General features: G+C 44.5%; 1 protein-coding gene across 1 annotated transcript; it reads right to left on the reverse strand.

Annotated features, from left to right (window-relative positions):
* Nucleotides 1–213: 213 nt before the first annotated feature.
* On the reverse strand, nt 214–24,841 carry LOC121841189 (calcium/calmodulin-dependent 3',5'-cyclic nucleotide phosphodiesterase 1C-like). Its single transcript, XM_042308081.1, has 13 exons — nt 24,666–24,841; nt 23,446–23,512; nt 22,461–22,577; nt 22,005–22,145; nt 14,220–14,320; nt 13,283–13,411; nt 11,613–11,714; nt 10,756–10,876; nt 5,000–5,081; nt 3,294–3,411; nt 2,243–2,418; nt 1,788–2,129; nt 214–715 (listed from the first exon to the last, which is right to left on the reverse strand). Exons 1-13 carry the CDS (start codon nt 24,749–24,751, stop codon nt 699–701), a joined length of 1,599 nt encoding a protein of 532 aa, XP_042164015.1. The 5' UTR covers nt 24,752–24,841; the 3' UTR covers nt 214–698.
* Between the last annotated feature and the right edge of the window lie 1,578 nt (nt 24,842–26,419).

Here is a 26,419-nt window from a genome sequence, read left to right on the forward strand (position 1 = left end):
AGTTCACCCAATTTATTGTGGGAAGCTTGTGGAAGGCTACCCAAATCGTTTGACCCAAGTTAAACAATTTAAAGGCAATGCTACCAAATACTGATCGAGTGCATGTGAACTTCTGACACACTGGGAATGTGATGAAAGAAGTAAAAGCTGAAAATAATTAATTCTCTCTACTATTATTCTGACATTTCACATTCTTAAAATATAGTGGCGATCCCAACTGACCTAAGACAGGGAATTTTCACGATTAAATGTCAGGAATTGTGAAAAACTGAGTTAAAATGTATTTGGCTAAGGTGCATGTAAACTTCCGACTTCAACTGTAGATACATCCAGTTGGGGGTGTCGGTGGATTGAAGAGTCTGTGAAGGCTCTTTACCCATAATGCACCTCAACTGTAAAAACAAAAACAATGTCAATCACAACATAGGAAAGGAAGGGTTTGGCTCAAATAACCTGCAATAAGCAACAGGGTTGGGTTCCATTACATTTCAATTCAGTCAATTCAGTAAGTTCTCAAGATCTGAAGTTCTGATTTTTCCTCATTGCTTCAAAGAGCTCTCATGTATAAAGTAGAGGTTGGCTCTTACGTACTCTACATATGATAAGAAACAGCGGATGGAGGATGGAGGGATGACATGTAATAGTCTCTGTCCAGTAGAGAGCGTTAGAGCTTCAGCCTCCTGGTCTGCTGCTTGATCCTAGTGCAGATCTACCGCTGAGGGAAACAACATAGAACTTCATGTTACCTGTCAATAGAGGTCGGTGTCTCTTCCCTTCATGTTACCTGTCAGTAGAGGTTGGTGTCTCTTACCTTCATGTTACCTGTCAGTAGAGGTTGGTGTCTCTTCCCTTCATGTTACCTGTCAGTAGAGGTTGGTGTCTCTTACCTTCATGTTACCTGTCAGTAGAGGTTGGTGTCTCTTACCTTCATGTTACCTGTCAGTAGAGGTTGGTGTCTCTTCCCTTCATGTTACCTGTCAGTAGAGGTTGGTGTCTCTTACCTTCATGTTACCTGTCAGTAGAGGTTGGTGTCTCTTACCTTCATGTTACCTGTCAGTAGAGGTTGGTGTCTCTTACCTTCATGTTACCTGTCAGTAGAGGTCAGTGTCTCTTACCTTCATGTTACCTGTCAGTAGAGGTCAGTGTCTCTTACCTTCATGTTACCTGTCAGTAGAGGTTGGTGTCTCTTCCCTTCATGTTACCTGTCAGTAGAGGTCAGTGTCTCTTCCCTTCATGTTACCTGTCGGTAGAGGTTGGTGTCTCTTACCTTCATGTTACCTGTCAGTAGAGGTTGGTGTCTCTTCCCTTCATGTTACCTGTCAGTAGAGGTTGGTGTCTCTTACCTTCATGTTACCTGTCGGTAGAGGTTGGTGTCTCTTACCTTCATGTTACCTGTCAGTAGAGGTCAGTGTCTCTTCCCTTCATGTTACCTGTCGGTAGAGGTTGGTGTCTCTTACCTTCATGTTACCTGTCAGTAGAGGTTGGTGTCTCTTACCTTCATGTTACCTGTCAGTAGAGGTTGGTGTCTCTTACCTTCATGTTACCTGTCAGTAGAGGTTGGTGTCTCTTACCTTCATGTTACCTGTCAGTAGAGGTTGGTGTCTCTTACCTTCATGTTACCTGTCGGTAGAGGTCAGTGTCTCTTACCTTCATGTTACCTGTCGGTAGAGGTTGGCTGTCTCTTACCTTCAGGTGTTTTGGTCACTCTGTGGAGACTCTGCCCCCTCTGACATAAGAGAAAATGTTCCCTGAAAAACCTGTTTAATATACAGTATAATGACACCTACACTTCTGTAATGGTGGGCTGGTGTCTGCTGCACTTCCAGTCTGTGTCCTCACTCCATCCCTCTCTCCTGTCCTCACTCCATCCCTCTCTCCTGTCCTCACTCCATCTCTCTCTTCGGTCTTCTCTGTGCATTTGTCCTGACGTAAGTTGAGCTCCTCTGGCACTTCACTCTCCTCTTCTCCCACTCCCTCCACCTCTTCTTCCTCTCCCTCTTCCTCTCCCTCTCCCTCCTGTGACTCTGTATCTCCCAGCTCTGTTTCAATTTCTCTCTCCTGGGGTTCCATAGTGTCTTCCTGCAGCACTCTCTCTTCCTCAGCCTCCCTTCTGGCCTTCTCCTGTGTCTCTGGAGGAACACACATACACACACACACATGCACACACACAAAAGTGTCAAGGGATATTGATTGGTTGGTTGGTTGATTGATTGGTCGATCAATAAAACTACAGACAAGACACCTTTAGTGGCCTGTGTCTTCCATCTCTCTCTGTTCTGATAAACCTCTTCGTTCCACAGAGCCTTGAAGTTCTTCAGGTCCACAGCCAGTAGAGAAAAATGTCCAGTAGCACTGCCCTCTGACCCGGTACTTTTTACACTACCATGCTTAGCATCCTCACAGCTAATACTGTTTAGACTGGAGAGAGGAGAGAAGAGAAGAGAAGAGAAGAGAAGAGAAGAAGAAGAGAAGAGAAGAGAAGAGAAGAGAAGAGAAGAGAAGAGAAGAGAAGAGAAGAGAAGAGAAGAGAAGAGAAGAGAAGAGAAGAGAAGAGAAGAGAAGAGAAGAGAAGAGAAGAGGGGAGGGGAGGGGAGGTTGAGGGGAGGGGAGTAAAAAGAAAAAGGTATCTGCATGGTTGACAGGGAGAAGACTTATAGTTAACTGAGACTGGACCACTAGAGGAGAGATAGTTTCTACAGGGTTGACAGGGAGAAGACTTATAGTTAACTGAGACTGGACCACTAGAGGAGAGATAGTTTCTGCAGGGTTGACAGGGAGAAGACTTATAGTTAACTGAGACTGGACCACTAGAGGAGAGATAGTTTCTACAGGGTTGACAGGGAGAAGACTTATAGTTAACTGAGACTGGACCACTAGAGGAGAGATAGTTTCTACAGGGTTGACAGGGAGAAGACTTATAGTTAACTGAGACTGGACCACTAGAGGAGAGATCGTTTCTACAGGGTTGACAGGGTGAAGACTGTGAAGTTGCCAACTCTCGGAGTGGAGGCCTGTGTTTGGGATAACAGCAGTGTTTAATCCTCCACAGACTCGACCACACAGTGGGTGTAACAGTGTATAACAGGGAATAACAGTGCAATCCTTCACAGGCCCTGAAACTCATTTTGACTTTCTCACAGTCCTTGGAGCCGGATGACCGCATCATCTCCTGGACCCACTGCCACACACTGATAGGTCCAGAAGATACACTGTGTTGGCGATGCACTCTTTTCCTACAGGAGAAACAGGAAGTAGAAGCCGGTACCAGGAAGTAGAAGCAGGAATTGTGGTACCTGGAGCGTCTGAACCCTGCCAGGCTGAGTGACGCCTCGTTGATGAGCGGAATGACAATCTTCTCCGTCATTTCTGTCAACACGGTGAAGGTTGGAACCACAATGAAGTCTATAAACCCTGGAGACAGACACATAGAGAGGCCAGTGGTTATCAACCGTGTTTTAACCATGGCACACCTTGATGGGATAAACAATTCTACAGCACAACTAACATTTCCCTATTCATTTATTTACTGGTAATGACTTGAATTTTTATTTTTGCAGAGCGTACCTGTCCCCCTGCGGGAATCGAACCCACAACACTGGCGTTGCAAAAGCCATGCTTTACCAACCAAGGCACATGGGACTCTCTCATCACACTTTTCATTTTCCATTTGTTTTGTCTTGTCTTCCTCACACCTGGCTCCAATTCCCTCATTACATGTTGTGTATTTAACCCTCTGTTCCCCCCCATGTCCTTGTCCGGAAATGTTTATTGTAAGTGCATGTGCACGTTTAGCTGGTGTGCAACGGGTTTTGTACCTATTTGACTGTTTGTTCTGGATGCCAGTGGTTTTATGTGTTAAACTGCTCCGTTGTAACCCAGTTTTTGCTCTCCTGCGCCTGACCTCCCTGCCGCCAGTACGCTGTATTCAGTTAAGGTGTATGTAAACATCTATTTTTTTGTGACAAAAGTTTTTTGTAGATTAAATTGGGTTTTGTCTAGAGACGAGTGGTTCTCTGCATTTTAAAGGTGCAACCACAGACACAAAGCCATGCTCTGTTTGTTTCTATGGCAGAGGCTGTGGTATAGCTAAGCCTAATCAGACTTGCTTGTGCTAATGCTTCTCACAAAACAAGTGAAATTATACAAATTAATTTGCTGATAATGTCGAATGACATTGGGTTCGAGTCCAGGCTTTGGTTGGGCCACTCAAGGACATTCAGAGACTTGTCCCGGAGCAACTCCTGAAGCTGTCTTGGCTGTGTGCTTAGGGTCGTTGTCCTTCACACCAGTCTGAGGTACTGAGCGCTCTGGAGCAGGTTTTCATCAAGGATCTCTCTGTACTTTGCTCCGTTCATCTTTCCCTCGATCCTGACATGTCTCCCAGTCCCTGCCACTCAAAAACACACAGCATGATGCTGCCACCACCACCATGCTTCACCATTGGGATGGTGCCAGGTTTCCTCCAGACATGATGCCTGGCATTCAGGCCAAAGAGTTCAATATTGGATTCATCAGACCAGAGAATGTAGTTTCTTATATCTGAGAGTCTTTAGGTGCCTTTTGGCAAACTCCAAGCTGCCTGTCATTTGCCTTACTGAGGAGTGGCTTCCGTCTGGCCACGCTATCATAAAGGCCTGATTGGTGGAGTGCTGCAGAGATGGTTGAGTTTCTGGACGGTTCTCCCATCTCCACAGAGGAACTCCGTAGCTCTGTCAGAGTGACAATCGGGTTCTTCATCTTAAATGATGAATACATTTTTTTGGTCGGAATACTTATGTAAATAAGGCTTTCTAGAAAGATTTCTAAAAACCTGTTTATGGGGTATTGTGTGTCTCTTTTTAAAATCCATTTTAGAATTAGGCTGTAAAGTAACAAAATATGGAAAAATGGAAGGGGTCTGAATACTTTCCAAACAGACTGTATATCACAATGTATGATACTTACTTTACTGTTCATGGAAATGTATCACATATGTCAGGGTTGAGGTTATGTAACTCACCTATCTGGGACTGGGCCACCATGGTTGACTTGCGGTCACACAGAGGAGAGAAGGGCAGTCCTAGCTCTGCCTCCTTATCACCCTGGAGACACACAGCACATCACATGATCAACATGATGACATCACACCGTCAATAACCCAATCAAGACATGGCATATGGGAGTGTAGTGAGACACCCAATGGACTGGAAGATTCTCTTCTCAACACTGATCTTGAAAAAAACGTAAAAACATGAAAATCAATCAATTCACCATTATTAACACAATGGAAAAATATCATTATTTATTATCAAAAAATTGAAATACTATGGATGACAGAGAAAAACACATTGGTACAATTTAAAGCCAAGTGGCAAACAATAATGCAGGCACCAGGTACTGGGGATGGAGGTGTGACTAGGTACTGGGGATGGAGGTGTGAATAGGTATTAGTGATGGAGGTGTGACTAGATACTGGGGATGGAGGTGTGACCAGGTACTAGGGATGGAGATGTGACTAGGTACTAGGGATGGAAATGTGACTAGGTACTAGGGATGGAGGTGTGACTAGGTATTAGTGATGGAGGGGTGACTAGGTACTGGGGATGGAGGTGTGACTAGGTATTAGTGATGGAGGTGTGACTAGATACTGGGGATGGAGGTGTGACCAGGTACTAGGGATGGAAATGTGACTAGGTACTGGGGATGGAGGTGTGACCAGGTACTAGGGATGGAGGTGTGACCAGGTACTAGGGATGGAGGTGTGACTAGATACTGGGGATGGAGGTGTGACCAGGTACTAGGGATGGAGGTGTGACTAGGTACTAGGGATGGAGGTGTGACCAGGTACTAGGGATGGAGGTGTGACCAGGTACTAGGGATGGAGGTGTGACCAGGTACTAGGGATGGAGGTGTGACCAGGTACTAGGGATGGAGTTGTGACTAGGTATTAGTGATGGAGGGGTGACTAGGTACTGGGGATGGAGGTGTGACTAGGTATTAGTGATGGAGGGGTGACTAGGTACTGGGGATGGAGGTGTGACTAGGTATTAGTGATGGAGGTGTGACTAGATACTGGGGATGGAGGTGTGACCAGGTACTAGGGATGGAAATGTGACTAGGTACTGGGGATGGAGGTGTGACCAGGTACTAGGGATGGAGGTGTGACCAGGTACTAGGGATGGAGGTGTGACTAGATACTGGGGATGGAGGTGTGACCAGGTACTAGGGATGGAGGTGTGACTAGGTACTAGGGATGGAGGTGTGACCAGGTACTAGGGATGGAGGTGTGACCAGGTACTAGGGATGGAGGTGTGACCAGGTACTAGGGATGGAGGTGTGACCAGGTACTAGGGATGGAGGTGTGACCAGGTACTAGGGATGGAGGTGTGACCAGGTACTAGGGATGGAGGTGTGACCAGGTACTAGGGATGGAAGTGTGACTAGATACTGGGGATGGAGGTGTGACCAGGTACTAGGGATGGAAATGTGACTAGGTACTGGGGATGGAGGTGTGACCAGGTACTAGGGATGGAGGTGTGACCAGGTACTAGGGATGGAGGTGTGACTAGATACTGGGGATGGAGGTGTGACCAGGTACTAGGGATGGAGGTGTGACTGGTACTAGGGATGGAGGTGTGACCAGGTACTAGGGATGGAGGTGTGACCAGGTACTAGGGATGGAGGTGTGACCAGGTACTAGGGATGGAGGTGTGACCAGGTACTAGGGATGGAGGTGTGACCAGGTACTAGGGATGGAGGTGTGACCAGGTACTAGGGATGGAGGTGTGACCAGGTACTAGGGATGGAGGTGTGACCAGGTACTAGGGATGGAGGTGTGACCAGGTACTAGGGAGGGAGGTGTGACCAGGTACTAGGGATGGAGGTGTGACCAGGTACTGGGGATGGAGGTGTGACCAGGTACTAGGGATGGAGGTGTGACCAGGTACTAGGGATGGAGATGTGACTAGGTACTAGGGATGGAGGTGTGACCAGGTACTAGGGATGGAGGTGTGACCAGGTACTAGGGATGGAGGTGTGACCAGGTACTAGGGATGGAGGTGTGACCAGGTACTAGGGATGGAGGTGTGACTAGGTACTAGGGATGGAGGTGTGACCAGGTACTAGGGATGGAGGTGTGACCAGGTACTAGGGATGGAGGTGTGACCAGGTACTAGGGATGGAGGTGTGACCAGGTACTAGGGATGGAGGTGTGACCAGATACTAGGGATGGAGGTGTGACCAGGTACTAGGGATGGAGGTGTGACCAGGTACTAGGGATGGAGGTGTGACTTCTTAAAACCTCTTAAGGATCGGACCCTTTTTTTTCTCAATTTTCGCCGAAAATGACATACCCAAATCTAACTGCCTGTAGCTTAGTAGCCCTGAAGCAAGGATATGCATTTTCTTGGTACCATTTGAAAGGAAGCACTTTGGAGTTTGTGTAAATGTGAAAGGAATGTAGTAGAATATAACACAATAGATCTGGTAAAAGATAATACAAAGACAAAAAAAACATATTTTTGTATTTTTTGGTTCCATCATCTTTGAAACGCAAGACAAAGGCTATAATGTATTATTCCAGCCCAGGTGCATTTTAGATATGGCCACTAGATGGCAGCAGTGTATGTGCCGAGTTTTAGTCTGATCCAATGAACCATTGCATTTCTGTTCAAAATGTTGTATCAAGACTGCCCAAATTTGCCTAATTTGTTTATTAATAACTTTTCATGTTCAAAACTGTGAACTCTCCTCAAACAATAGCATGGTATTATTTCACTGTAATATCTACTGTAAATTGGACAGTGCAGCTAGATTAACAAGAATTTAAGCTTTCTGCCCATATCAGATATGTCTATGTCCTGGGAAATGTTCTTGTTACTTTCAACCTCATGCTAATCGCATTAGTCTAAGTTAGCTCAACCGTCCCGTGGAAGGGACAACGATCCCAAAGAAGTTGCGTTTGAGCCAATCAGTTGCGTTGTTTAGGTAGGGGTGGTATACATAAGATATCCCTATTTGGTAAAAGACCAAGTCCATATTATGGTAAGAACAGCTCAAATAATCAAAGAGAAACAACAGTCCATCATTACTTTAAGTCATTAAGGTCAGTCATTTCGTTTCTTCAAGTGCAGTCGCAAAAACCATCAAGTGCTATGATGAAACAGGCTCTCATGAGGACCGCCACAGGAAAGGAAGACGCAGAGTTACCTCTGCTGCAGAGGATAATTTCATTAGAGTTAGCTGCACCTCAGTTTGCACCCCAAAAAATACTTCAGAGTTCAAGTAACAGACACATCTCAACATCAACTGTTCAGAGGAGACTGCGTGAATCAGGCCTTCATGGTTGAAATGCTGCAAAGAAACCACAACGGACACCAATAAGAAGATGAGACTTGCTTGAGCCAAGAAACACGATCAATGGACATTAGACCAGTAGAAATCTGATAATACTATAAGGCTATAAGACCTGTCAACACAGCATAATAAATAATTCCTGACAGGCCGCCCCCAGGTGGTGAGGGTAGGTAGCAACACATCTCCCATGCTGATCCTCAACACTGGAGCTCCCCAGGGGTGCGTGCTCAGTCCCCTCCTGTACTCTCTGTTCACCCATGACTGCATGGCCAGGCACGACTCCAACACCATCATTAAGTTTGCTGACGACACGACAGTGGTAGGCCTGATAACCGACAACGATGAGACAGCCTATAGGGAGGGGTTCAGAAACCTGACCGGGTGGTGCCAGAATAACAACCTATCCCTCAATGTGACCCAAGACTAAGGAGATGATTGTGGACTACAGGAAAAGGAGCACCGAGCACGTCCCCATTCTCATCGACGGGGCTGTAGTGGAGCAGGTTGAGAGCTTCAAATTCCTTGGTGTCCACATCAATAACAAACTAGATTGGTCCAAACACACCAAGACAGTTGTGAAGAGGGCACGACAAAGCCTATTCCCCCTCAGGAAACTAAAAAGATTTGGCTTGGGTCCTGAGATCTTTAAAAGGTTCTACAGCTGCAACATCGAGAGCATTCTGACCGGTTGCATCACTGCCTGGTACGGCAACTGCTCGGCCTCCGACTGTAATGCACTTCAGAGGGTAGTGGGTACGGCCCAGTACATCACTGGGGCAAAGCTGCCTGCCATCCAGGACATCTACACCAGCCGGTGTCAGAGGAAGGCCCTGAAAATTGTCAAAGACTCCAGTCACCCCAGTCATAGACTGTTCTCTCTACTACTGCATGGCAAGCGGTACCGGAGTGCCAAGTCTAGGACAAAAAGGCTTCTCAACAGTTTTTACCCCCAAGCCATAACACTCCTGAACAGGTAATCAAATGGCTACCCGGATTATTTACCCCTCTTTTACGCTGCTGCTACTATCTGTTTATCTTATATGCATAGTCACTTTAACTATACATTCATGTACATACTACCTCAATTGGCCCGACCAACCAGTGCTCCCGCACATTGGCTAACCGGGCTATCTGCATTGTGTCCCGCCACCCGCCATCACCTCTTTACGCTACTGCTACTCTCTGTTCATCATATATGCATAGTCACTTTAACCATATCTATATGTACATACTACCTCAATCAGCCTGACTAACAGGTGTCTGTATATAGCTACATGTACATACTACCTCAATAAGCCTGACTAACAGGTGTCTGTATATAGCTACATGTACATACTACCTCAATAAGCCTGACTAACAGGTGTCTGTATATAGCTACATGTACATACTACCTCAATAAGCCTGACTAACAGGTGTCTGTATATAGCTACATGTACATACTACCTCAATAAGCCTGACTAACAGGTGTCTGTATGTAGCCTTGCTACTCTTTATTCAAATGTATTTTTACTGTTGTTTTATTTCTTTACTTACCTACACACACACACACACACACACACACACACACACACATACCTTTTTTTGGCACCATTGGTTAGAGCCTGTAAGTTAGCATTTCACTGTAAGGTTTACACCTGTTGTATTCAGCGCATGTGATAAATAAACTTTAATTTGATTTGATTTGATATAACCCTGTAAGTGTTGTCAACACAGCATAATAAACTAGAACCCTATAAGTCCTGTCAACACAGAATAATTAGAGGTCAAGGGTTAGAAGTCAGAGGTTACCGGTCTGAAGAACTCCTCCAGAAGGGATACTGTCCAGCGGTGGTATAGGGTCAGAGGTCAGAGGTTACCTGTCTGAAGAACTCCTCCAGAAGGGATGCTGTCCAGCGGTGGTATAGGGTTAGAGGTCAGAGGTTACCTGTCTGAAGAACTCCTCCAGAAGGGATACTGTCCAGCGGTGGTGCAGGGTTAGAGGTCAGAGGTCAGAGGTTACCGGTCTGAAGAACTCCTCCAGAAGGGATGCTGTCCAGCGGTGGTGTAGGGTTAGAGGTCAGAGGTTACCTGTCTGAAGAACTCCTCCAGAAGGGATGCTGTCCAGCGGTGGTATAGGGTTAGAGGTCAGAGGTTACCTGTCTGAAGAACTCCTCCAGAAGGGATGCTGTCCAGTGATGGTATAGGGTCAGAGGATAGAGGTCAGAGGTTACCTGTCTAAAGAACTCCTCCAGAAGGGATACTGTCCAGCGGTGGTATAGGGTTAGAGGTCAGAGGTCAGAGGTTATCTGTCTGAAGAACTCCTCCAGAAGGGATGCTGTCCAGCGGTGGTGTAGGGTCAGAGGTCAGAGGTTACCTGTCTGAAGAACTCCTCCAGAAGGGATGCTGTCCAGCGGTGGTGTAGGGTCAGAGGTCAGAGGTTACCTGTCTGAAGAACTCCTCCAGAAGGGATGCTGTCCAGCGGTGGTGCAGGTCCCATGTCTTAGCTGGGTGGCTGATATCAGCTGTATGGAGCAGCAAAGACATGGCTTTGGGTTTATCAATCCTGGTGGAGACACACACACACACACACGCGCGCACGGTTAGATAGTTAACAGTAGAGACAGGGCTTTGGGTTTCTCAATTCTGGAGAAGGAGACAGAGAGATAAAAGGGTAAATCCATGACATCACAGCAGACAGTCTGTATGTGTTGTAACAACGACAAGGTCAGAGTTCAGCAGACAGTCTGTATGTGTTGTAACAACGACAAGGTCAGAGTTCAGCAGACAGTCTGTATGTGTTGTAACAACGACAAGGTCAGAGTTCAGCAGACAGTCTGTATGTGTTGTAACAATGACAAGGTCAGAGTTCAGCAGACAGTCTGTATGTGTTGTAACAATGGCATGGTCAGAGTTCACTCAACATGTATCTATCAGTCTGACCCAGCAGGAACTAATAGAGGATCAGGACAGTGGTGACAGAGGAGAGGACAGGAACTAATAGAGGATCAGGACAGAGGAGAGGACAGGAACTAATAGAGGATCAGAACAGAGGAGAGGACAGGAACTAATAGAGGATCAGGACAGAGGAGAGGACAGGAACTAATAGAGGATCAGGACAGAGGAGAGAACAGGAACTAATAGAGGATCAGGACAGAGGAGAGAACAGGAACTAATAGAGGATCAGGACAGAGGAGAGGACAGGAACTAATAGAGGATCAGGACAGTGGTGACAGAGGAGACAGCAGGAATGGGGAAGGAGATATAGATGTATATAAGATCCGGAGGCTGTTAAGTCTCACCCCTCCGGTTGCTGGAGAAAGTTCTTCATATGTTTCAGCTGCTGGAAGTGGCAGGACATGTCTGTAGCCAGAACCATCTGTACCACCAGGCCCCTCAGCTCTCTACAGACAGACAGACAGACAGACAGACAGACAGACAGACAGACAGACAGACAGGTTAGGGTTAGAGAGAGGAGCAGGACATGTCTGTAGCCAGAACTATCTCTCCTACCAGGCCCCTCAGCTCTCTGGGGAGACATACAGACATTGTCGAGAAGGAACCTGCAAGTAAGCATTTCATTGGACGTATGACATGCATGTCCTTCACAACGAATAAAACTTGGAAGATGTTATTACCTGGTAGGTTCATTGATAATTTGTGTGAGATTGAGGGCATCAAGTTTAGAATTGTAGGATGGCCGGGGTGTTAAGCATGTCCCAGTTTAGGTCACCTAGTCGCACGAGCTCAGAAGATAGATGGGGGGCAATCAATTCACATATGGTGTCGAGGGCATAGCTGGGGGCAGAGGGTGGTCTATAGCAAGCGGCAACGGTGAGAGACCTGTTTCTGGAAAGGTGAATTTTTAGAAGTAGAAGCTTGAATTGTTTGGTTACCGACCTGGATAGTAAGACAGAACTCTGCAGTAGATTGCAACACCGCCCCATTTGGCAGTTATATCTTGGCGGAAAATGTTATAGTTAGGGATGGAGATAACATGTTATTACACTCCTATTACACTCCTATTACTTGTTATTACACTCCTATTACATGTTATTACACTCCTATTACATGTTATTACACTCCTATTACATGTTATTACACTCATAGTACTCATAGTACATGTTATTACATGTTATTACACTCATATTACTCCTATTACATGTTATTACACTCCTATTACTCATATTACATGTGATTACATGTTATTACACTCCTATTACTCCTATTACATGTTATTACACTCCAATTACTCCTATGACATGTTATTACACTCATATTACTCATATTACATGTTATTACATGTTATTATGCTCCTATTACTCCTATTACATGTTATTGCACCCCTATTACTCATATTACATGTTATTACATGTTATTACACTCCTATTACATGCTATTACATGCTCTTACACTCCTATTACTCCTATTACATGTTATTACACGCCTATTGCTCCTGTTACATGTTATTACACTCCTATTACCCATATTACAAGTTATTACATCTTATTACACTCATATTACCCCTATTACATGTTAATACATGTTATTACACTCCTATTACCCATATTACAAGTTATTACATCTTATTACACTCATATTACCCCTATTACATGTTAATACATGTTATAACACTCCTATTATTACTATGACATTTTATTACATCTTATTACACTCCTATTGCTCCTATTACATGTTAATACATGTTATAACACTCCTATTATTACTATTACATTTTATTACATGTTATTACACTCCTATTACTCCTATTACATGTTATTACACTCATATTAATCATATTACTCATATTACATGTTATTACACTCCTATTACATGTTATTACACTCCTATTACCCCTATTATATGTTATTACATGTTACAACACTTCTGTTATTACTATTACATTTTACTACATGTTATTACACTCATATTACTCCTATGACATATTTATGACATTTCAAGAATGTCTCACCTCCAGTCGTCTTTAGACAGGTTGTATAGTATGTTGATCTCATCATCGTCCTGTAGGAGGCGGTATGCTGCGCTGACATGGTGGCTCTCGAGGACAGACTGGTCGTTGTACAGGATCGCTGTGTCTGATCTGGAGACACGTTCATAGTGTCACCTAACATATTTTCTTCCATTGAGAAACACTGAATTACTATTATATTTAACTCTGTGTGGTGTTCATCGTCTCTTTCTAATCAGGTACCTATTCAGACCTGGAATGGACCCGTTAGATGGTCTGGATCTGTTATATCAGTCATCTATTACCTGGTCTGGATCTGTTATATCAGTCATCTATTACCTGGTCTGGATCTGTTATATCAGTCATCTATTACCTGGTCTGGATCTGTTATATCAGTCATCTATTACCTGGTCTGGATCTGTTATATCAGTCATCTATTACCTGGTCTGGATCTGTTATATCAGTCATCTATTACCTGGTCTGGATCTGTTATATCAGTCATCTATTACCTGGTCTGGATCTGTTATATCAGTCATCTATTACCTGGTCTGGACCTGTTATATCAGTCATCTATTACCTGGTCTGGATCTGTTAGATCAGCAATCTATTACCTGGTCTGGATCTGTTAGATCACCTGGTCTGGATCTGTTATATCAGTCATCTATTACCTGGTCTGGATCTGTTATATCAGTCATCTATTACCTGGTCTGGATCTGTTATATCAGTCATCTATTACCTGGTCTGGATCTGTTATATCAGTCATCTATTACCTGGTCTGGATCTGTTAGATCAGTCATCTATTACCTGGTCTGGATCTGTTACATCAGTCATCTATTACCTGGTCTGGACCTGTTATATCAGTCATCTATTACCTGGTCTGGATCTGTTACATCAGTCATCTCTTACCTGGTCTGGATCTGTTAGATTAGTCATCTATTACCTGGTCTGGATGTGGAAATTGTTGGTGGTTCCAGTGTGTTCGTAGTCGTGAACCGCTGCTGCAAAGATCATCGCAAAGATTTCTAGCTCTGTCAACCAATGCTGCGCCCGACACCGTAGAAAGAGACCATAAAGAAAGAATAGAAAGGGAGAAGAGGGTGTGGCAATGACAAACGGAACAGTTGAACATTACATCCTGTTCTATCAGTCTCCTCTTCTATCAGTCTCTCAGCCAGTTGAACATTACATTCTGTTCTATCAGTCTCCTGTTCTATCAATCTCCTGTTCTATCAGTCTCCTGTTCTATCAGTCTCCTGTTCTATCAGTCTCCTGTTCTGCCAGTCTCCTGTTCTATCAATCTCCTGTTCAATCAGTCTTATGTTCTCTCAATCTCCTGTTCTATCAGTCTCCTGTTCTTTCAGTCTCCAGTTCTATCAGTCTCCTGTTCTATCAGTCTCCTGTTCTATCAATCTCCTGTTCTATCAGTCTCCTGTTCTATCAGTCTCCTGTTCTACCAGTCTACAGTTCTATCAGTCTCCTGTTCAATCAGTCTCCTGTTCCATCAGCCCACTGATCTATCAGTCTCCTGTTCCATCAGCCCACTGATCTATCAGTCTCCTGTTCCATCAGGCTCCTGTTCTATCAGTCTCCTGTTCTATCAGGCTCCTGTTCTATCAGTCTCCTGTTCTACCAGTCTCCTGTTCTATCAGTCTCTCAGCCAGTTGAACATTATATCCTGTTCAATCAGTCTCCTGTTCTATCAGTATCATGTTCTATCAGTCTCCTGTTCTATCAGTCTCCTGTTCTATCAGTATCATGTTCTATCAGTCTCCTGTTCTATCAGTCTCCTGTTCTATCAGTCTACAGTTCTATCAGTCTCCTGTTCAATCAGTCTCCTGTTCCATCAGCCCACTGATCTATCAGTCTCCTGTTCTATCAGGCTCCTGTTCTATCAGTCTCCTGTTCTATCAGGCTCCTGTTCTATCAGTCTCCTGTTCTACCAGTCTCCTGTTCTATCAGTCTCTCAGCCAGTTGAACATTATATCCTGTTCTATCAGTCTCCTGTTCTATCAGTTTCCTGTTTTATCAATCTCCTTTGCTATCAGTCTCCTGTTCTATCCGCCTTTAAGTCAGTTGAACATTATATCCTGTTCTATCAGTCTCCTGTTCTATCAATCTCCCATTCTATCAGTCTCCTGTTCTATCAGTCTCCTGTTCTATCAGTCTCCTGTTCCATCAGCTTCCTGTTCTACCAGTCTCCTGTTCTATCAGTCTCTCAGTCAGTTGGACATAATATCCTGTTCTATCAATCTCCTGTTCTATCAGTCTCCTGTTCCATCAGCTTCCTGTTCTACCAGTCTCCTGTTCTATCAGTCTCCTGTTCTACCAGTCTCCTGTTCTATCAGGCTCCTGTTCTATCAGTCTCCTGTTCCATCAGCTTCCTGTTCTACCAGTCTCCTGTTCTATCAGTCTCCTGTTCTACCAGTCTCCTGTTCTACCAGTCTCCTGTTCTATCAGTCTCCTGTTCTATCAGTCTCCTGTTCTATCAGACTCCTGTTCTATCAGACTCCTGTTCTATCAGTCTCCTGATCTATCAGTCTCTTGTCCTATCATGATCCTGTTCTATCAGTCTCCTGTTCAATCAGTCTCCTGTTCAATCAGTCTCCTGTTCTATCAGTCTCCTGTTGTATCGGTCTACAGTTCTATCAGCCTCCTGTTCAATCAGTGTCCTGTTCCATCAGCCCACTGATCTATCAGGCTCCTGTTCTATCAGCCTCCTGTTCTATCAGTCTCCTGTTCTATCAGTCTCCTGTTCTATCAGTCTCTTAGTCAGTTGAACATTATATCCTGTTCTATCAGGATCCTGTTCTATCAGTCTCCTGTTCAATCAGTGTCCTGTTCCATCAGCCCACTGATCTATCAGGCTCCTGTTCTATCAGTCTCCTGTTCTATCAGTCTCTCAGTCAGTTGAACATTATATCCTGTTCTATCAGCCTCCTGTTCTATCAGTCTCCTGTTCAATCAGTCTCCTGTTCTATCAGTCTCCTGTTCTATCAGCCTCCTGTTCTATCAGCCTCCTGTTCTATCAGTCTCCTGTTCAATCAGTCTCCTGTTCAATCAGTCTCCTGTTCTATCAGTCTCCTGTTCTATCAGCCTCCTGTTCTATCAGTCTCCTGATCTACCAGTCTCCTGTTCAATCAGTCTCCTGTTCTATCAGTCTCTTAGTCAGTTGAACATTATATTCTGTTCTATCAGTCTCCTATTATATAAGTCTCCTGTTCAATCAGTCAAGAGGCTTCTAAACAGCTTCTATCCCCAAGCCTCCTGAACATCTCGTCAAATGGCTACCCAGACTATTTGCATTGCACCCCTCAACCACACCGCTGCTACTCTCTGTTGTTATCATCTATGCATAGTCGCTTGCATGTCACTTGGGTACACTGCAGCATCCACCAAGAGGCTCTTGCTGCCAAGGGAATGCCTGACAGCTTGAAAGACATTTTTGATACTACAGTGAAAATGGTTAACTTTGTTATAGCAAGGCCAGAGAACACTTGCATATTTTGTGCATTTTTTATTTAACTAGGCAAGTCAGTTAAAACCTCTTGATCCTACTTGAGACGCAGACGTCCCACCTAGAGCTCTGGAAATGCAAATGCGCTACGCTACACGCTAATAGTATTAGTTAAAACGCAAACGTTCATTAAAATACACATGCTTGGTATTGAAATAAAGCTACAGTCGTTGTGAATCTAGCCACCGAGTCAGATTTTTAAAATGCTTTTCGGCGAAAGCATGAGAAGCTATTATCTGATAGCATGCAACACCCCAAAAGACCCGTAGGGGATGTAAACAAAAGAATTAGCATAGTCGGCGCTACACAAACCGCACAATAAAATATAAAACATTAATTACCTTTGACCATCTTCTTTCTTTGCACACCTTGATGTCCCATAATCAATACTGGGTCTTTTTTTGGATTAAATCGGTCCATATATAGCCTAGATATCGATCTATGAAGACTGTGTGATAAACGGAAAAAAATAGCGTTTCATAACGTAACGTCATTTTTTAAAAGTTAAAAATTCGACGATAAACTTTCACAAAACACTTCGAAATACCTTTCTAATGCAACTTTAGGTATAACTACACGTTAATAAGCTATAAAAATCATCAGGAGGCGATGTAAATTCGATAGCTGGCCGTGTGGAAAAATGTCCGGAAAAACACAGAGACAATGCCTCGGGTTGGTGGTCGGAGGGAATCGGTTCCCTTTGGTCGGATCTACCAAGAATCAAATCAGAATCAAATGAGGAGACTCTATACATCCTGTGGAAGCTGTAGGTACTGCAAGCTCGGCCTCATTTAATACGGTTCACCTTCAACAAATCCTGGGAGTGGCGCATGGATATTTTTTTCCATCTCCAGTGATCAGATTTTCCTGCGCTTTTCGATGAAACAGACGTTCTGTTATAGTCACAGCCGTGATTTAAACAGTTTTAGAAACGTCTGAGTGTTTTCTATCCACACATACTAATCATATGCATATACTATATTCCTGGAATGAGTAGCAGGGCGCTGAAATGTTGCGCGATTTTTAACAAAAAGCTGCGAAAATATCATCCCAAAGAGGTTCTAAACAGCTTCTATCCCCAAGCCATAAGACCCCTGAACATCTAATCAAATGGCTACCCAGACTATTTACATTGCCCCTCCCTTTTATGCTGCTGCTACTCTGTTATTATCTATGCATAGTCAATTTAATAAATCTCCCTACATGTACATACTACCACAATTACTTTGATTAACCTGCGCCCCCGCATATTGACTCTGTACTGGTACCCCCTATATATAGTCTCCACATTGACTCTGTACCGGTACCCCCTGTATATAGTCTCCACATTGACTCTGTACCGGTACCCCTGTATATAGTCTCCACATTGACTCTGTACTGGTACCCCTATATATAGTCTCCACATTGACTCTGTACCGTAACACCCTGTATATAGCCTCCACATTGACTCTGTACCGGTACCCCTGTATATAGTCTCCACATTGACTCTGTACCGGTACCCCTGTATATAGTCTCCACATTGACTCTGTACCGTACCCCTGTATATAGCCTCCACATTGACTCTGTACCGGTACCCCCTGTATATAGTCTCCACATTGACTCTGTACCGGTACCCCTGTATAGATCCTCCACATTGACTCTGTACCGGTACCCCTGTATAGATCCTCCACATTGACTCTGTACCGTAACACCCTGTATATAGCCTCCACATTGACTCTGTACTGGTACCCCTGTATAGATCCTCCACATTGACTCTGTACCGTAATACCCTGTATATAGCCTCCACATTGACTCTGTACCAGTACCCCCTGTATATAGCCTCCACATTGACTCTGTACCGGTACCCCCTGTATATAGTCTCCACATTGACTCTGTACCGTACCCCCCTGTATAGATCCTCCACATTGACTCTGTACCGGTACCCCTGTATAGATCCTCCACATTGACTCTGTACCGTAACACCCTGTATATAGCCTCCACATTGACTCTGTACTGGTACCCCTGTATAGATCCTCCACATTGACTCTGTACCGTAATACCCTGTATATAGCCTCCACATTGACTCTGTACCAGTACCCCTGTATATAGCCTCCACATTGACTCTGTACCGTACCCCCTGTATATAGTCTCCACATTGACTCTGTACCGTAATACCCTGTATAGATCCTCCACATTGACTCTGTACCGGTACCCCTGTATAGATCCTCCACATTGACTCTGTACCGTAACACCCTGTATATAGCCTCCACATTGACTCTGTACTGGTACCCCCTGTATAGATCCTCCACATTGACTCTGTACCGTAATACCCTGTATATAGCCTCCACATTGACTCTGTACCGTAATACCCTGTATATAGCCTCCACATTGACTCTGTACCGGTACCCCCTGTATAGATCCTCCACATTGACTCTGTACCGTAATACCCTGTATATAGCCTCCACATTGACTCTGTACCAGTACCCCCTGTATATAACCTCCACATTGACTCTGTACCGTAACACCCTGTATATAGCCTCCACATTGACTCTGTACCGTAACACCCTGTATATAGCCTCCACATTGACTCTGTACCGGTACCCCCTGTATAGATCCTCCACATTGACTCTGTACCGTAACACCCTGTATATAGCCTCCACATTGACTCTGTACCGGTACCCCCTGTATAGATCCTCCACATTGACTCTGTACCATAATACCCTGTATATAGTCTCCACATTGACTCTGTACCGTAATACCCTGTATATAGCCTCCACATTGACTCTGTACCGTAATACCCTGTATATAGTCTCCACATTGACTCTGTACCGTAATACCCTGTATATAGTCTCCACATTGACTCTGTACCGTAATACCCTGTATATAGCCTCCACATTGACTCTGTTCCGTAATACCCTGTATATAGTCTCCACATTGACTCTGTACCGGTACCCCCTGTATAGAGCCTCCACATTGATTCTGTACCGGTACCACCTGTATATGGTCTCCACATTGACTCTGTACCGTAATACCCTGTATATAGCCTCCACATTGACTCTGTACCAGTACCCCCTGTATATAGCCTTCACATTGACTCTGTACCGTAATACCCTGTATATAGTCTCCACATTGACTCTGTACCGTAACACCCTGTATATAGTCTCCACATTGACTCTGTACCGTAATACCCTGTATATAGCCTCCACATTGACTCTGTACCGTAATACCCTGTATATAGCCTCCACATTGACTCTGTACCGTAATACCCTGTATATAGCCTCCACATTGACTCTGTATATAGCCTTATTATTGTTATTTATTGCTGCTCTTTAGTTATTTGTTATTCTTATATCTAACTTTTTTTGGTATTTTACAGTTTTTTCCAACTGCTTACACACAAAATCTTTTCATGTCACACGATTTTTGAAACCTCTCACTCAAAGTGCAAAACTACACACCAAATGTGAAAAACCATAAGCTATTTCTCAGCCTTTGACTCAGTTGTCATTGTCATTTGTCATTGTCATTTGTCATTGTCATAAAACACTTTTTTCAAAATACTACACACAAGTCTCAACCTAAAACACAAAAATCTAACAGGAAGTGACTTGCTTTACTTTTCCAAACACAACCAATCAAAATGCTACACTTATTCACCAGGTCTCACACACACTCCTCACATGTGCAAACACTAATAGCTTAACTGATCACTAACCAATCACTGCTTTACTGTAGTATAGGCCTATAAATAGGTCAAAGGTCAGATGACCTGTTTTGAACAATGGATGCCAACAATGGACAGAGAGCAAGAGGAGTAGGAGGGAGAGGAAGAGGACGAGGGCAAAGAAGAGAAGGAAGGAGAGGCATCTCTAATGAGATTAGGGCAAAATTTGTTGATCATGTGATCAACCACGGTTTGACCATGAGAGAGGCTGGACTGAGAGTCAGTGGCGTCCATAAAATCAAACCTTCAGAAATGAGAACAGGTATGCAACTATCTAATGACTATTTTAGCATTACAGTAATGTACTGTAAAATACGTATGACTTCATAGTATTGCATAAACATCTGTAACTCTAAGCCATCCATTTACTGCACTGCATTGAATGAATGAGGTTGGTTATGTACTACATGTTTTGTTGTACTTTGTTTACAGTTCCTATGCTGAACACATACTGTGTTTGAATTCTGTACAGAGTGGAAAGGCAAAGACATAATGGAGGACGAGGACACTTGTTTACAGATGTCCAAGAGACTGCAATTATAAATATGGTCTATGTGGGGACATAGAGGTTGCCTCTGTCCAAGGTTGGATACGCCATGCTAGGAGATTCTTCCCTCGATGTTTGGCAAGAGAAAACCTATCTTGTGATGTGGACGAACTATCGTGGCCAGACTCAGGCCGGAGAAGAGATGAAGGGTAGCTTAGCACTGGTGACTGCCCCCCCCTGCCAATCCCTGTACTGCCCCCGGGACCCCACACACACAATTGTGTTCTTTACTGTATTCTAAAGAATATACTTTTGGTTTACATATGTTTATGGTTTTGTTGTATGCTACTGTATACAACAGTAATGTTTGGCCTAATAAATATTTTCTGTTTCTACATTGCATTGGTGTTTACAGTGTACTTGTTACCCCTCACAGCAGATGACTTTCACTGTAGAACATTGTATTGAAATGTAGATATAAGCCTATGAAAGACCAAAGAGCTTTAGATTTAGAACAACAGTGTTTACATGGTATATCCAAACATGTACTATTATGAAAGCAGTGTTTGCCATTTGATGCAAATGCTTCATTCTGACATGTGTTTATGGCATTTTGAATGCAGTGTTACATTTTGAAGGAGATGTGAGGCATTTTGAATGCAGTGTTACATTTTGAAGGAGATGTGAGGCATTTTGAATGCAGTGTTACATTTTGAAGGAGATGTGAGGCATTTTGAATGCAGTGTTACATTTTGAAGGAGATGTGAGGCATTTTGCATTTTGTGTGTGCAGTTTGGGGAATTGTGTGTAGAGTTTTGAAAAAAAGGAGACAGTTTTGAAAACTTGTGTAAGCAGTTGGAAAAAACTGTATTAAAACTGCAATGTTGGTTAACGTGTATGTGGTGTGTGTGTGTGTGTGTGTGTGTGTGTGTGTTGTGTGTGTGTGTGTGGCTGTATGTGTGTTTGTGTGTGTGCGTGTATGTATGTATGGCGTGTGTGTGTGTGTGTGTGTGTATCTCACCACGATGCCAGTCTTCAGCAGTAGGTAGTGTATTGTCTGTGTGACGTCTGCAGCATGCATCAGGTTATGGTAGGGGTTGTTGTGTTTACCGTAGCCCACCTCCAGAGCTTCTACGAACAAGAACACCGCTGAGACCGGGATCTGATTAGAGGACACACACACGCACACAATCACGCCATACACACACACACGACACACACACAAACACACACGCCATACACACACACACAAACACACACACATAGATGAGAAACAGTAGCGATGAAAGGACATACTGCTGGAGCTCTGTAGGAAAGAAGGAATGGGGGAACAAATTACTTGTTTTATTTAGGTCCAATGCAAGAGTACAGCGTTATTTCCTGTGTTTGTAGTTGGGTCAGTTAAGGAACATAAAACAGACCAATCATTCAAAACGTATATTATCCCATTGTGCTTTCCAGATACTGCAACTCGTACCTTATATCTGCTGATGAGGTCGTATCTGGTCAGTAGTTCAAAGAAGATGAACTTGAGGGCGTGGTCTCCACTGGCCTCGTTCAGAGCAAACACATCAAACGACCACTTATCAACGTGCTGCAGGGAGCATTATAAAGACACAATATTAACAACAGGAGAGACACTAACTAACTGCTGGCCTCATTCAGCACTAGAAAGACAGACAGACAACATATTCATGTGTTGGGAGGAGACAGAAGGACAGACAGACAACATATTAATGTGATGGGAGGAGACAGAAGGACAGACAGACAACATATTAATGTGATGGGAGGAGACAGAAGGACAGACAGACAACATATTAATGTGATGGGAGGAGACAGAAGGACAGAGAGACAACATATTAATGTGATGGGAGGAGACAGAAGGACAGACAGACAACATATTAATGTGATGGGAGGAGACAGAAGGACAGACAGACAGACAACATATTAATGTGTTGGGAGGAGACAGAAGGACAGACAGACAGACAACATATTAATGTGATGGGAGGAGACAGAAGGACAGAGAGACAACATATTAATGTGATGGGAGGAGACAGAAGGACAGACAGACAACATATTAATGTGATGGGAGGAGACAGAAGGACAGAGAGGAGGAGACAGAAGGACAGACAGACAACATATTAATGTGTTGGGAGGAGACAGAAGGACAGACAGACAACATATTAATGTGTTGGGAGGAGACAGAAGGACAGACAGACATACAACATATTAATGTGATGGGAGGAGACAGAAGGACAGAGAGACAACATATTAATGTGATGGGAGGAGACAGAAGGACAGAGAGACAACATATTAATGTGTTGGGAGGAGACAGAAGGACAGAGAGACAACATATTAATGTGATGGGAGGAGACAGAAGGACAGAGAGTGGTTTGTTTTGTCGTTAAGACTAGTTTCTTTCAGTAGGCTCTGTTTAATATTCTGCACTGTGTATGTGTTACCTTCAGTACTGCTACAACTGTAGCAGGAGAGCTCACTCCCACCATGCTAGAGGTACGTCTGTACATCCTGGGACAGAGAGAAACACATCAACACAAACCTTACACACCACTCCCTGAGTGTCTTTTAATGGTGCAAGTAGAAGTAAAGAAATAAAGGACAAATAAACTGTTGTAGTCATTGACTAGAGAGAACAGATTACAGTGGGTCTGGATTGGGAACACTTCACACTGACATGTCTTAGAATGGAACTACATCCAGTATATATGAACATGATGGTGTGTGTGTCTGTGTGTGTGTGTGTGTGTGTGTGTGTGTGTGTGTGTGTGTGTGTGTGTGTGTGTGTGTGTGTGTGTGTGTGTGTGTGTGTGTGTGTGTTCTCCTGAGGGATGGTTCTAATCCAGCCTAGTCAGGCGGTGATGAATGGACACTCACAGTACTGATATAGAGCTGACAGCTCGGTACACCCTGAGACAGTCTGAACACACAGTACTGATATAGAGCTGACAGCTCGGTACACCCTGAGACAGTCTGAACACACAGTACTGATATAGAGCTGACAGCTCGGTACACCCTGAGACAGTCTGAACACACAGTACTGATATAGAGCTGACAGCTCGGTACACCCTGAGACAGTCTGAACACACAGTACTGATATAGAGCTGACAGCTCGGTAGAGACAGTCTGAACACACAGTACTGATATAGAGCTGAATAGCTGGTACACCCTGAGACAGTCTGAACACACAGTACTGATATAGAGCTGACAGCTCGGTACACCCTGAGACAGTCTGAACACACAGTACTGATATAGAGCTGACAGCTCGGTACACCCTGAGACAGTCTGAACACAGTATGTAGGGAAAAGGCTCTGGTCTAAAGTAGTGCACTATATAGGGAATAGTGTGTATAGTGTGTGTATATATATACACTATTCCCTATATAGTGCACTACCTTAGACCAGGACCCTATACCATATATAGTGCACTACTTTAGACCAGGGCCCTATACCCTAAATAGTGCTCTACCTTAGACCAGACTCACCAGAGCGCTATGGTCCCTGGTAAAAAGGAGTGCACTATGTAGGGAATAGGGTGCCATTTGTGATGCTAGAGGGTCTGGTGAGGTCTGCTTTATAAAAATACTACAGGGAAGCTAGAGGTGTGTGTGTGTGTAATTTCTCCTCACTGTGTGTATGTGTGTGTATGTGTGAGTAAGTTTACCTCTCTACGAAGATACCAGCCTGCACAGCGTGTACGATGCTCCTGAAGCGTGGTTTCTCCTCGGTCTGCGGCAGCATCAAACCCATCTGACGGGTGAATGTAGAGGCCAACCAATCACGCACCTCTGAAGGCACATACTCTGATTGGATATCGCTGAGCTCTTCCTCTGTATCCACCAATCTCCTGGAGGGAGAGAGGGAGAGAGGGAGGAGGGAGAGAGGGAAAGAGGGAGGGAGGAGGGAGGGAGAAGGGTGGAGGGATAGAGGGAGGAGGGAAGAGGGAGAGGGAGGGGGAGAGAGGGAGGAGAGTGGAGGGAGGAGGGAGGAGGGAGAGACGGAGGAGAGTGGAGGGAGGAGGGAGAGAGGGAGGAGGGAGGAGGGAAGAGGGAGGAGGGAAGAGGGAGGAGGGAGGAGGGAAGAGGGAGGAGGGAAGAGGGAGGAGGGAGGAGGGAGGAGGGTGGAGGGAGGAGGGAAGAGGGAGGAGGGAGGAGGGAAGAGGGAAGAGGGAGGAGGAGGAGGGAAGAGGGAGGAGGGAGGAGGGAAGAGGGAGGAGGGTGGAGGGAGGAGGGAAGAGGGAGGAGGGAAGAGGGAGGAGGGAGAGGGAAGAGGGAAGAGGGAAGAGGGAGGAGGGAAGAGGGAGGAGGGAAGAGGGAGGAGGGAGGAGGGAAGAGGGAGGAGGGAAGAGGGAAGAGGGAGGAGGGAGAGAGGAAGGAGGGAGGAGGGAGAAAGGGAGGAGGGAGGAGAGTGGAGGGAGGAGGGAGAGAGGGGAGGAGAGTGGAGGGAGGAGGGAGAGAGGGAGGTTGACCTTTTTTATTTAACTTTTACTAATGTTATGGTGATAGATCAATCTAGAGGGTTTCAGTCAGTCAGATGATATGGTGATAGATCAATCTAGAGGGTTCCAGTCAGTCAGATGATATGGTGATAGATCAATCTAGAGGGTTTCAGTCAGTCAGATGATATGGTGATAGATCAATCTAGAGGGTTTCAGTCAGTCAGATGATATGGTGATAGATCAATCTAGAGGGTTTCAGTCAGACTGAAAAACAGCTTCTATCTCAAGGCCATCAGACTGTTAAACAGCCACCACTAACATTGAGTGGCTGCTGCCAACATACTGACTCAACTCTAGTCACTTTAATAATGGAAAAATTGATGTAATAAATGTATCACTAGCCACTTTATATGTTTACATACCCTACATTACTCATCTAATATGTATATACTGTACTCTGTACCATCTACTGCATCTTGCCTATGCCGTTCTGTACCAATCACTCATTCATGTATCTTTATGTACATAGGCTGTTAGTTTAGATGTCCGCAGGAGACTGAGGTGTGTGCGAGTTGGTACGTGTGTGTGAGAGGTTAATTAACGTTACTGTGTAGTAGTGCGTACCTGGTCTCCTCTATATAAACTGTCTCCAGAACAGTGTGTGTAGTAGTGTGTACCTGGTCTTCTCTATATAAACTGACTCCAGAACAGTGGCAGCATACTCCAGGTTCTTCTTGAGGTCCACCAGAGACACCTCTCCTCTCTCCAGCTGTTTCAGCAGACATCTCAACCTACAGGAGGACAGGATCAGCATTACCATTACAACATTATTACAACACAGAGACAACATTATCCTCTCCTCCCTCTCCAGCAGCTTCAGCAGTCATCTTAACCTACCAGAAGACAGAGAAACAACATAAATATTGTGACTCAGTCAAACTGCAGGAGGACAGAGACAACATGATCGTTGCATTTCAGAC

Source organism: Oncorhynchus tshawytscha, linkage group LG28 (genome assembly GCF_018296145.1).
Source record: "Oncorhynchus tshawytscha isolate Ot180627B linkage group LG28, Otsh_v2.0, whole genome shotgun sequence".
NCBI lineage: Eukaryota > Metazoa > Chordata > Actinopteri > Salmoniformes > Salmonidae > Oncorhynchus > Oncorhynchus tshawytscha.

What these genes read in the sequence shown, in the direction of transcription:
- LOC121841189 (XM_042308081.1), bottom strand. Translation starts at nt 24,751, where the DNA reads ATGGGTTTGATGCTGCCGCAGACCGAGGAGAAACCACGCTTCAGGAGC. An exon ending in TTTCTCCAGCAACCGGAGGG is followed by an intron (nt 10,877 to 11,612) that starts GTGAGACTTAAC and finishes TGTCTCCACCAG; the next exon opens with GATTGATAAACCCAAAGCCA. An exon ending in TGGAGGAGTTCTTCAGACAG is followed by an intron (nt 5,082 to 10,755) that starts GTAACCTCTGAC and finishes GTGTGTCTCCAG; the next exon opens with GGTGATAAGGAGGCAGAGCT.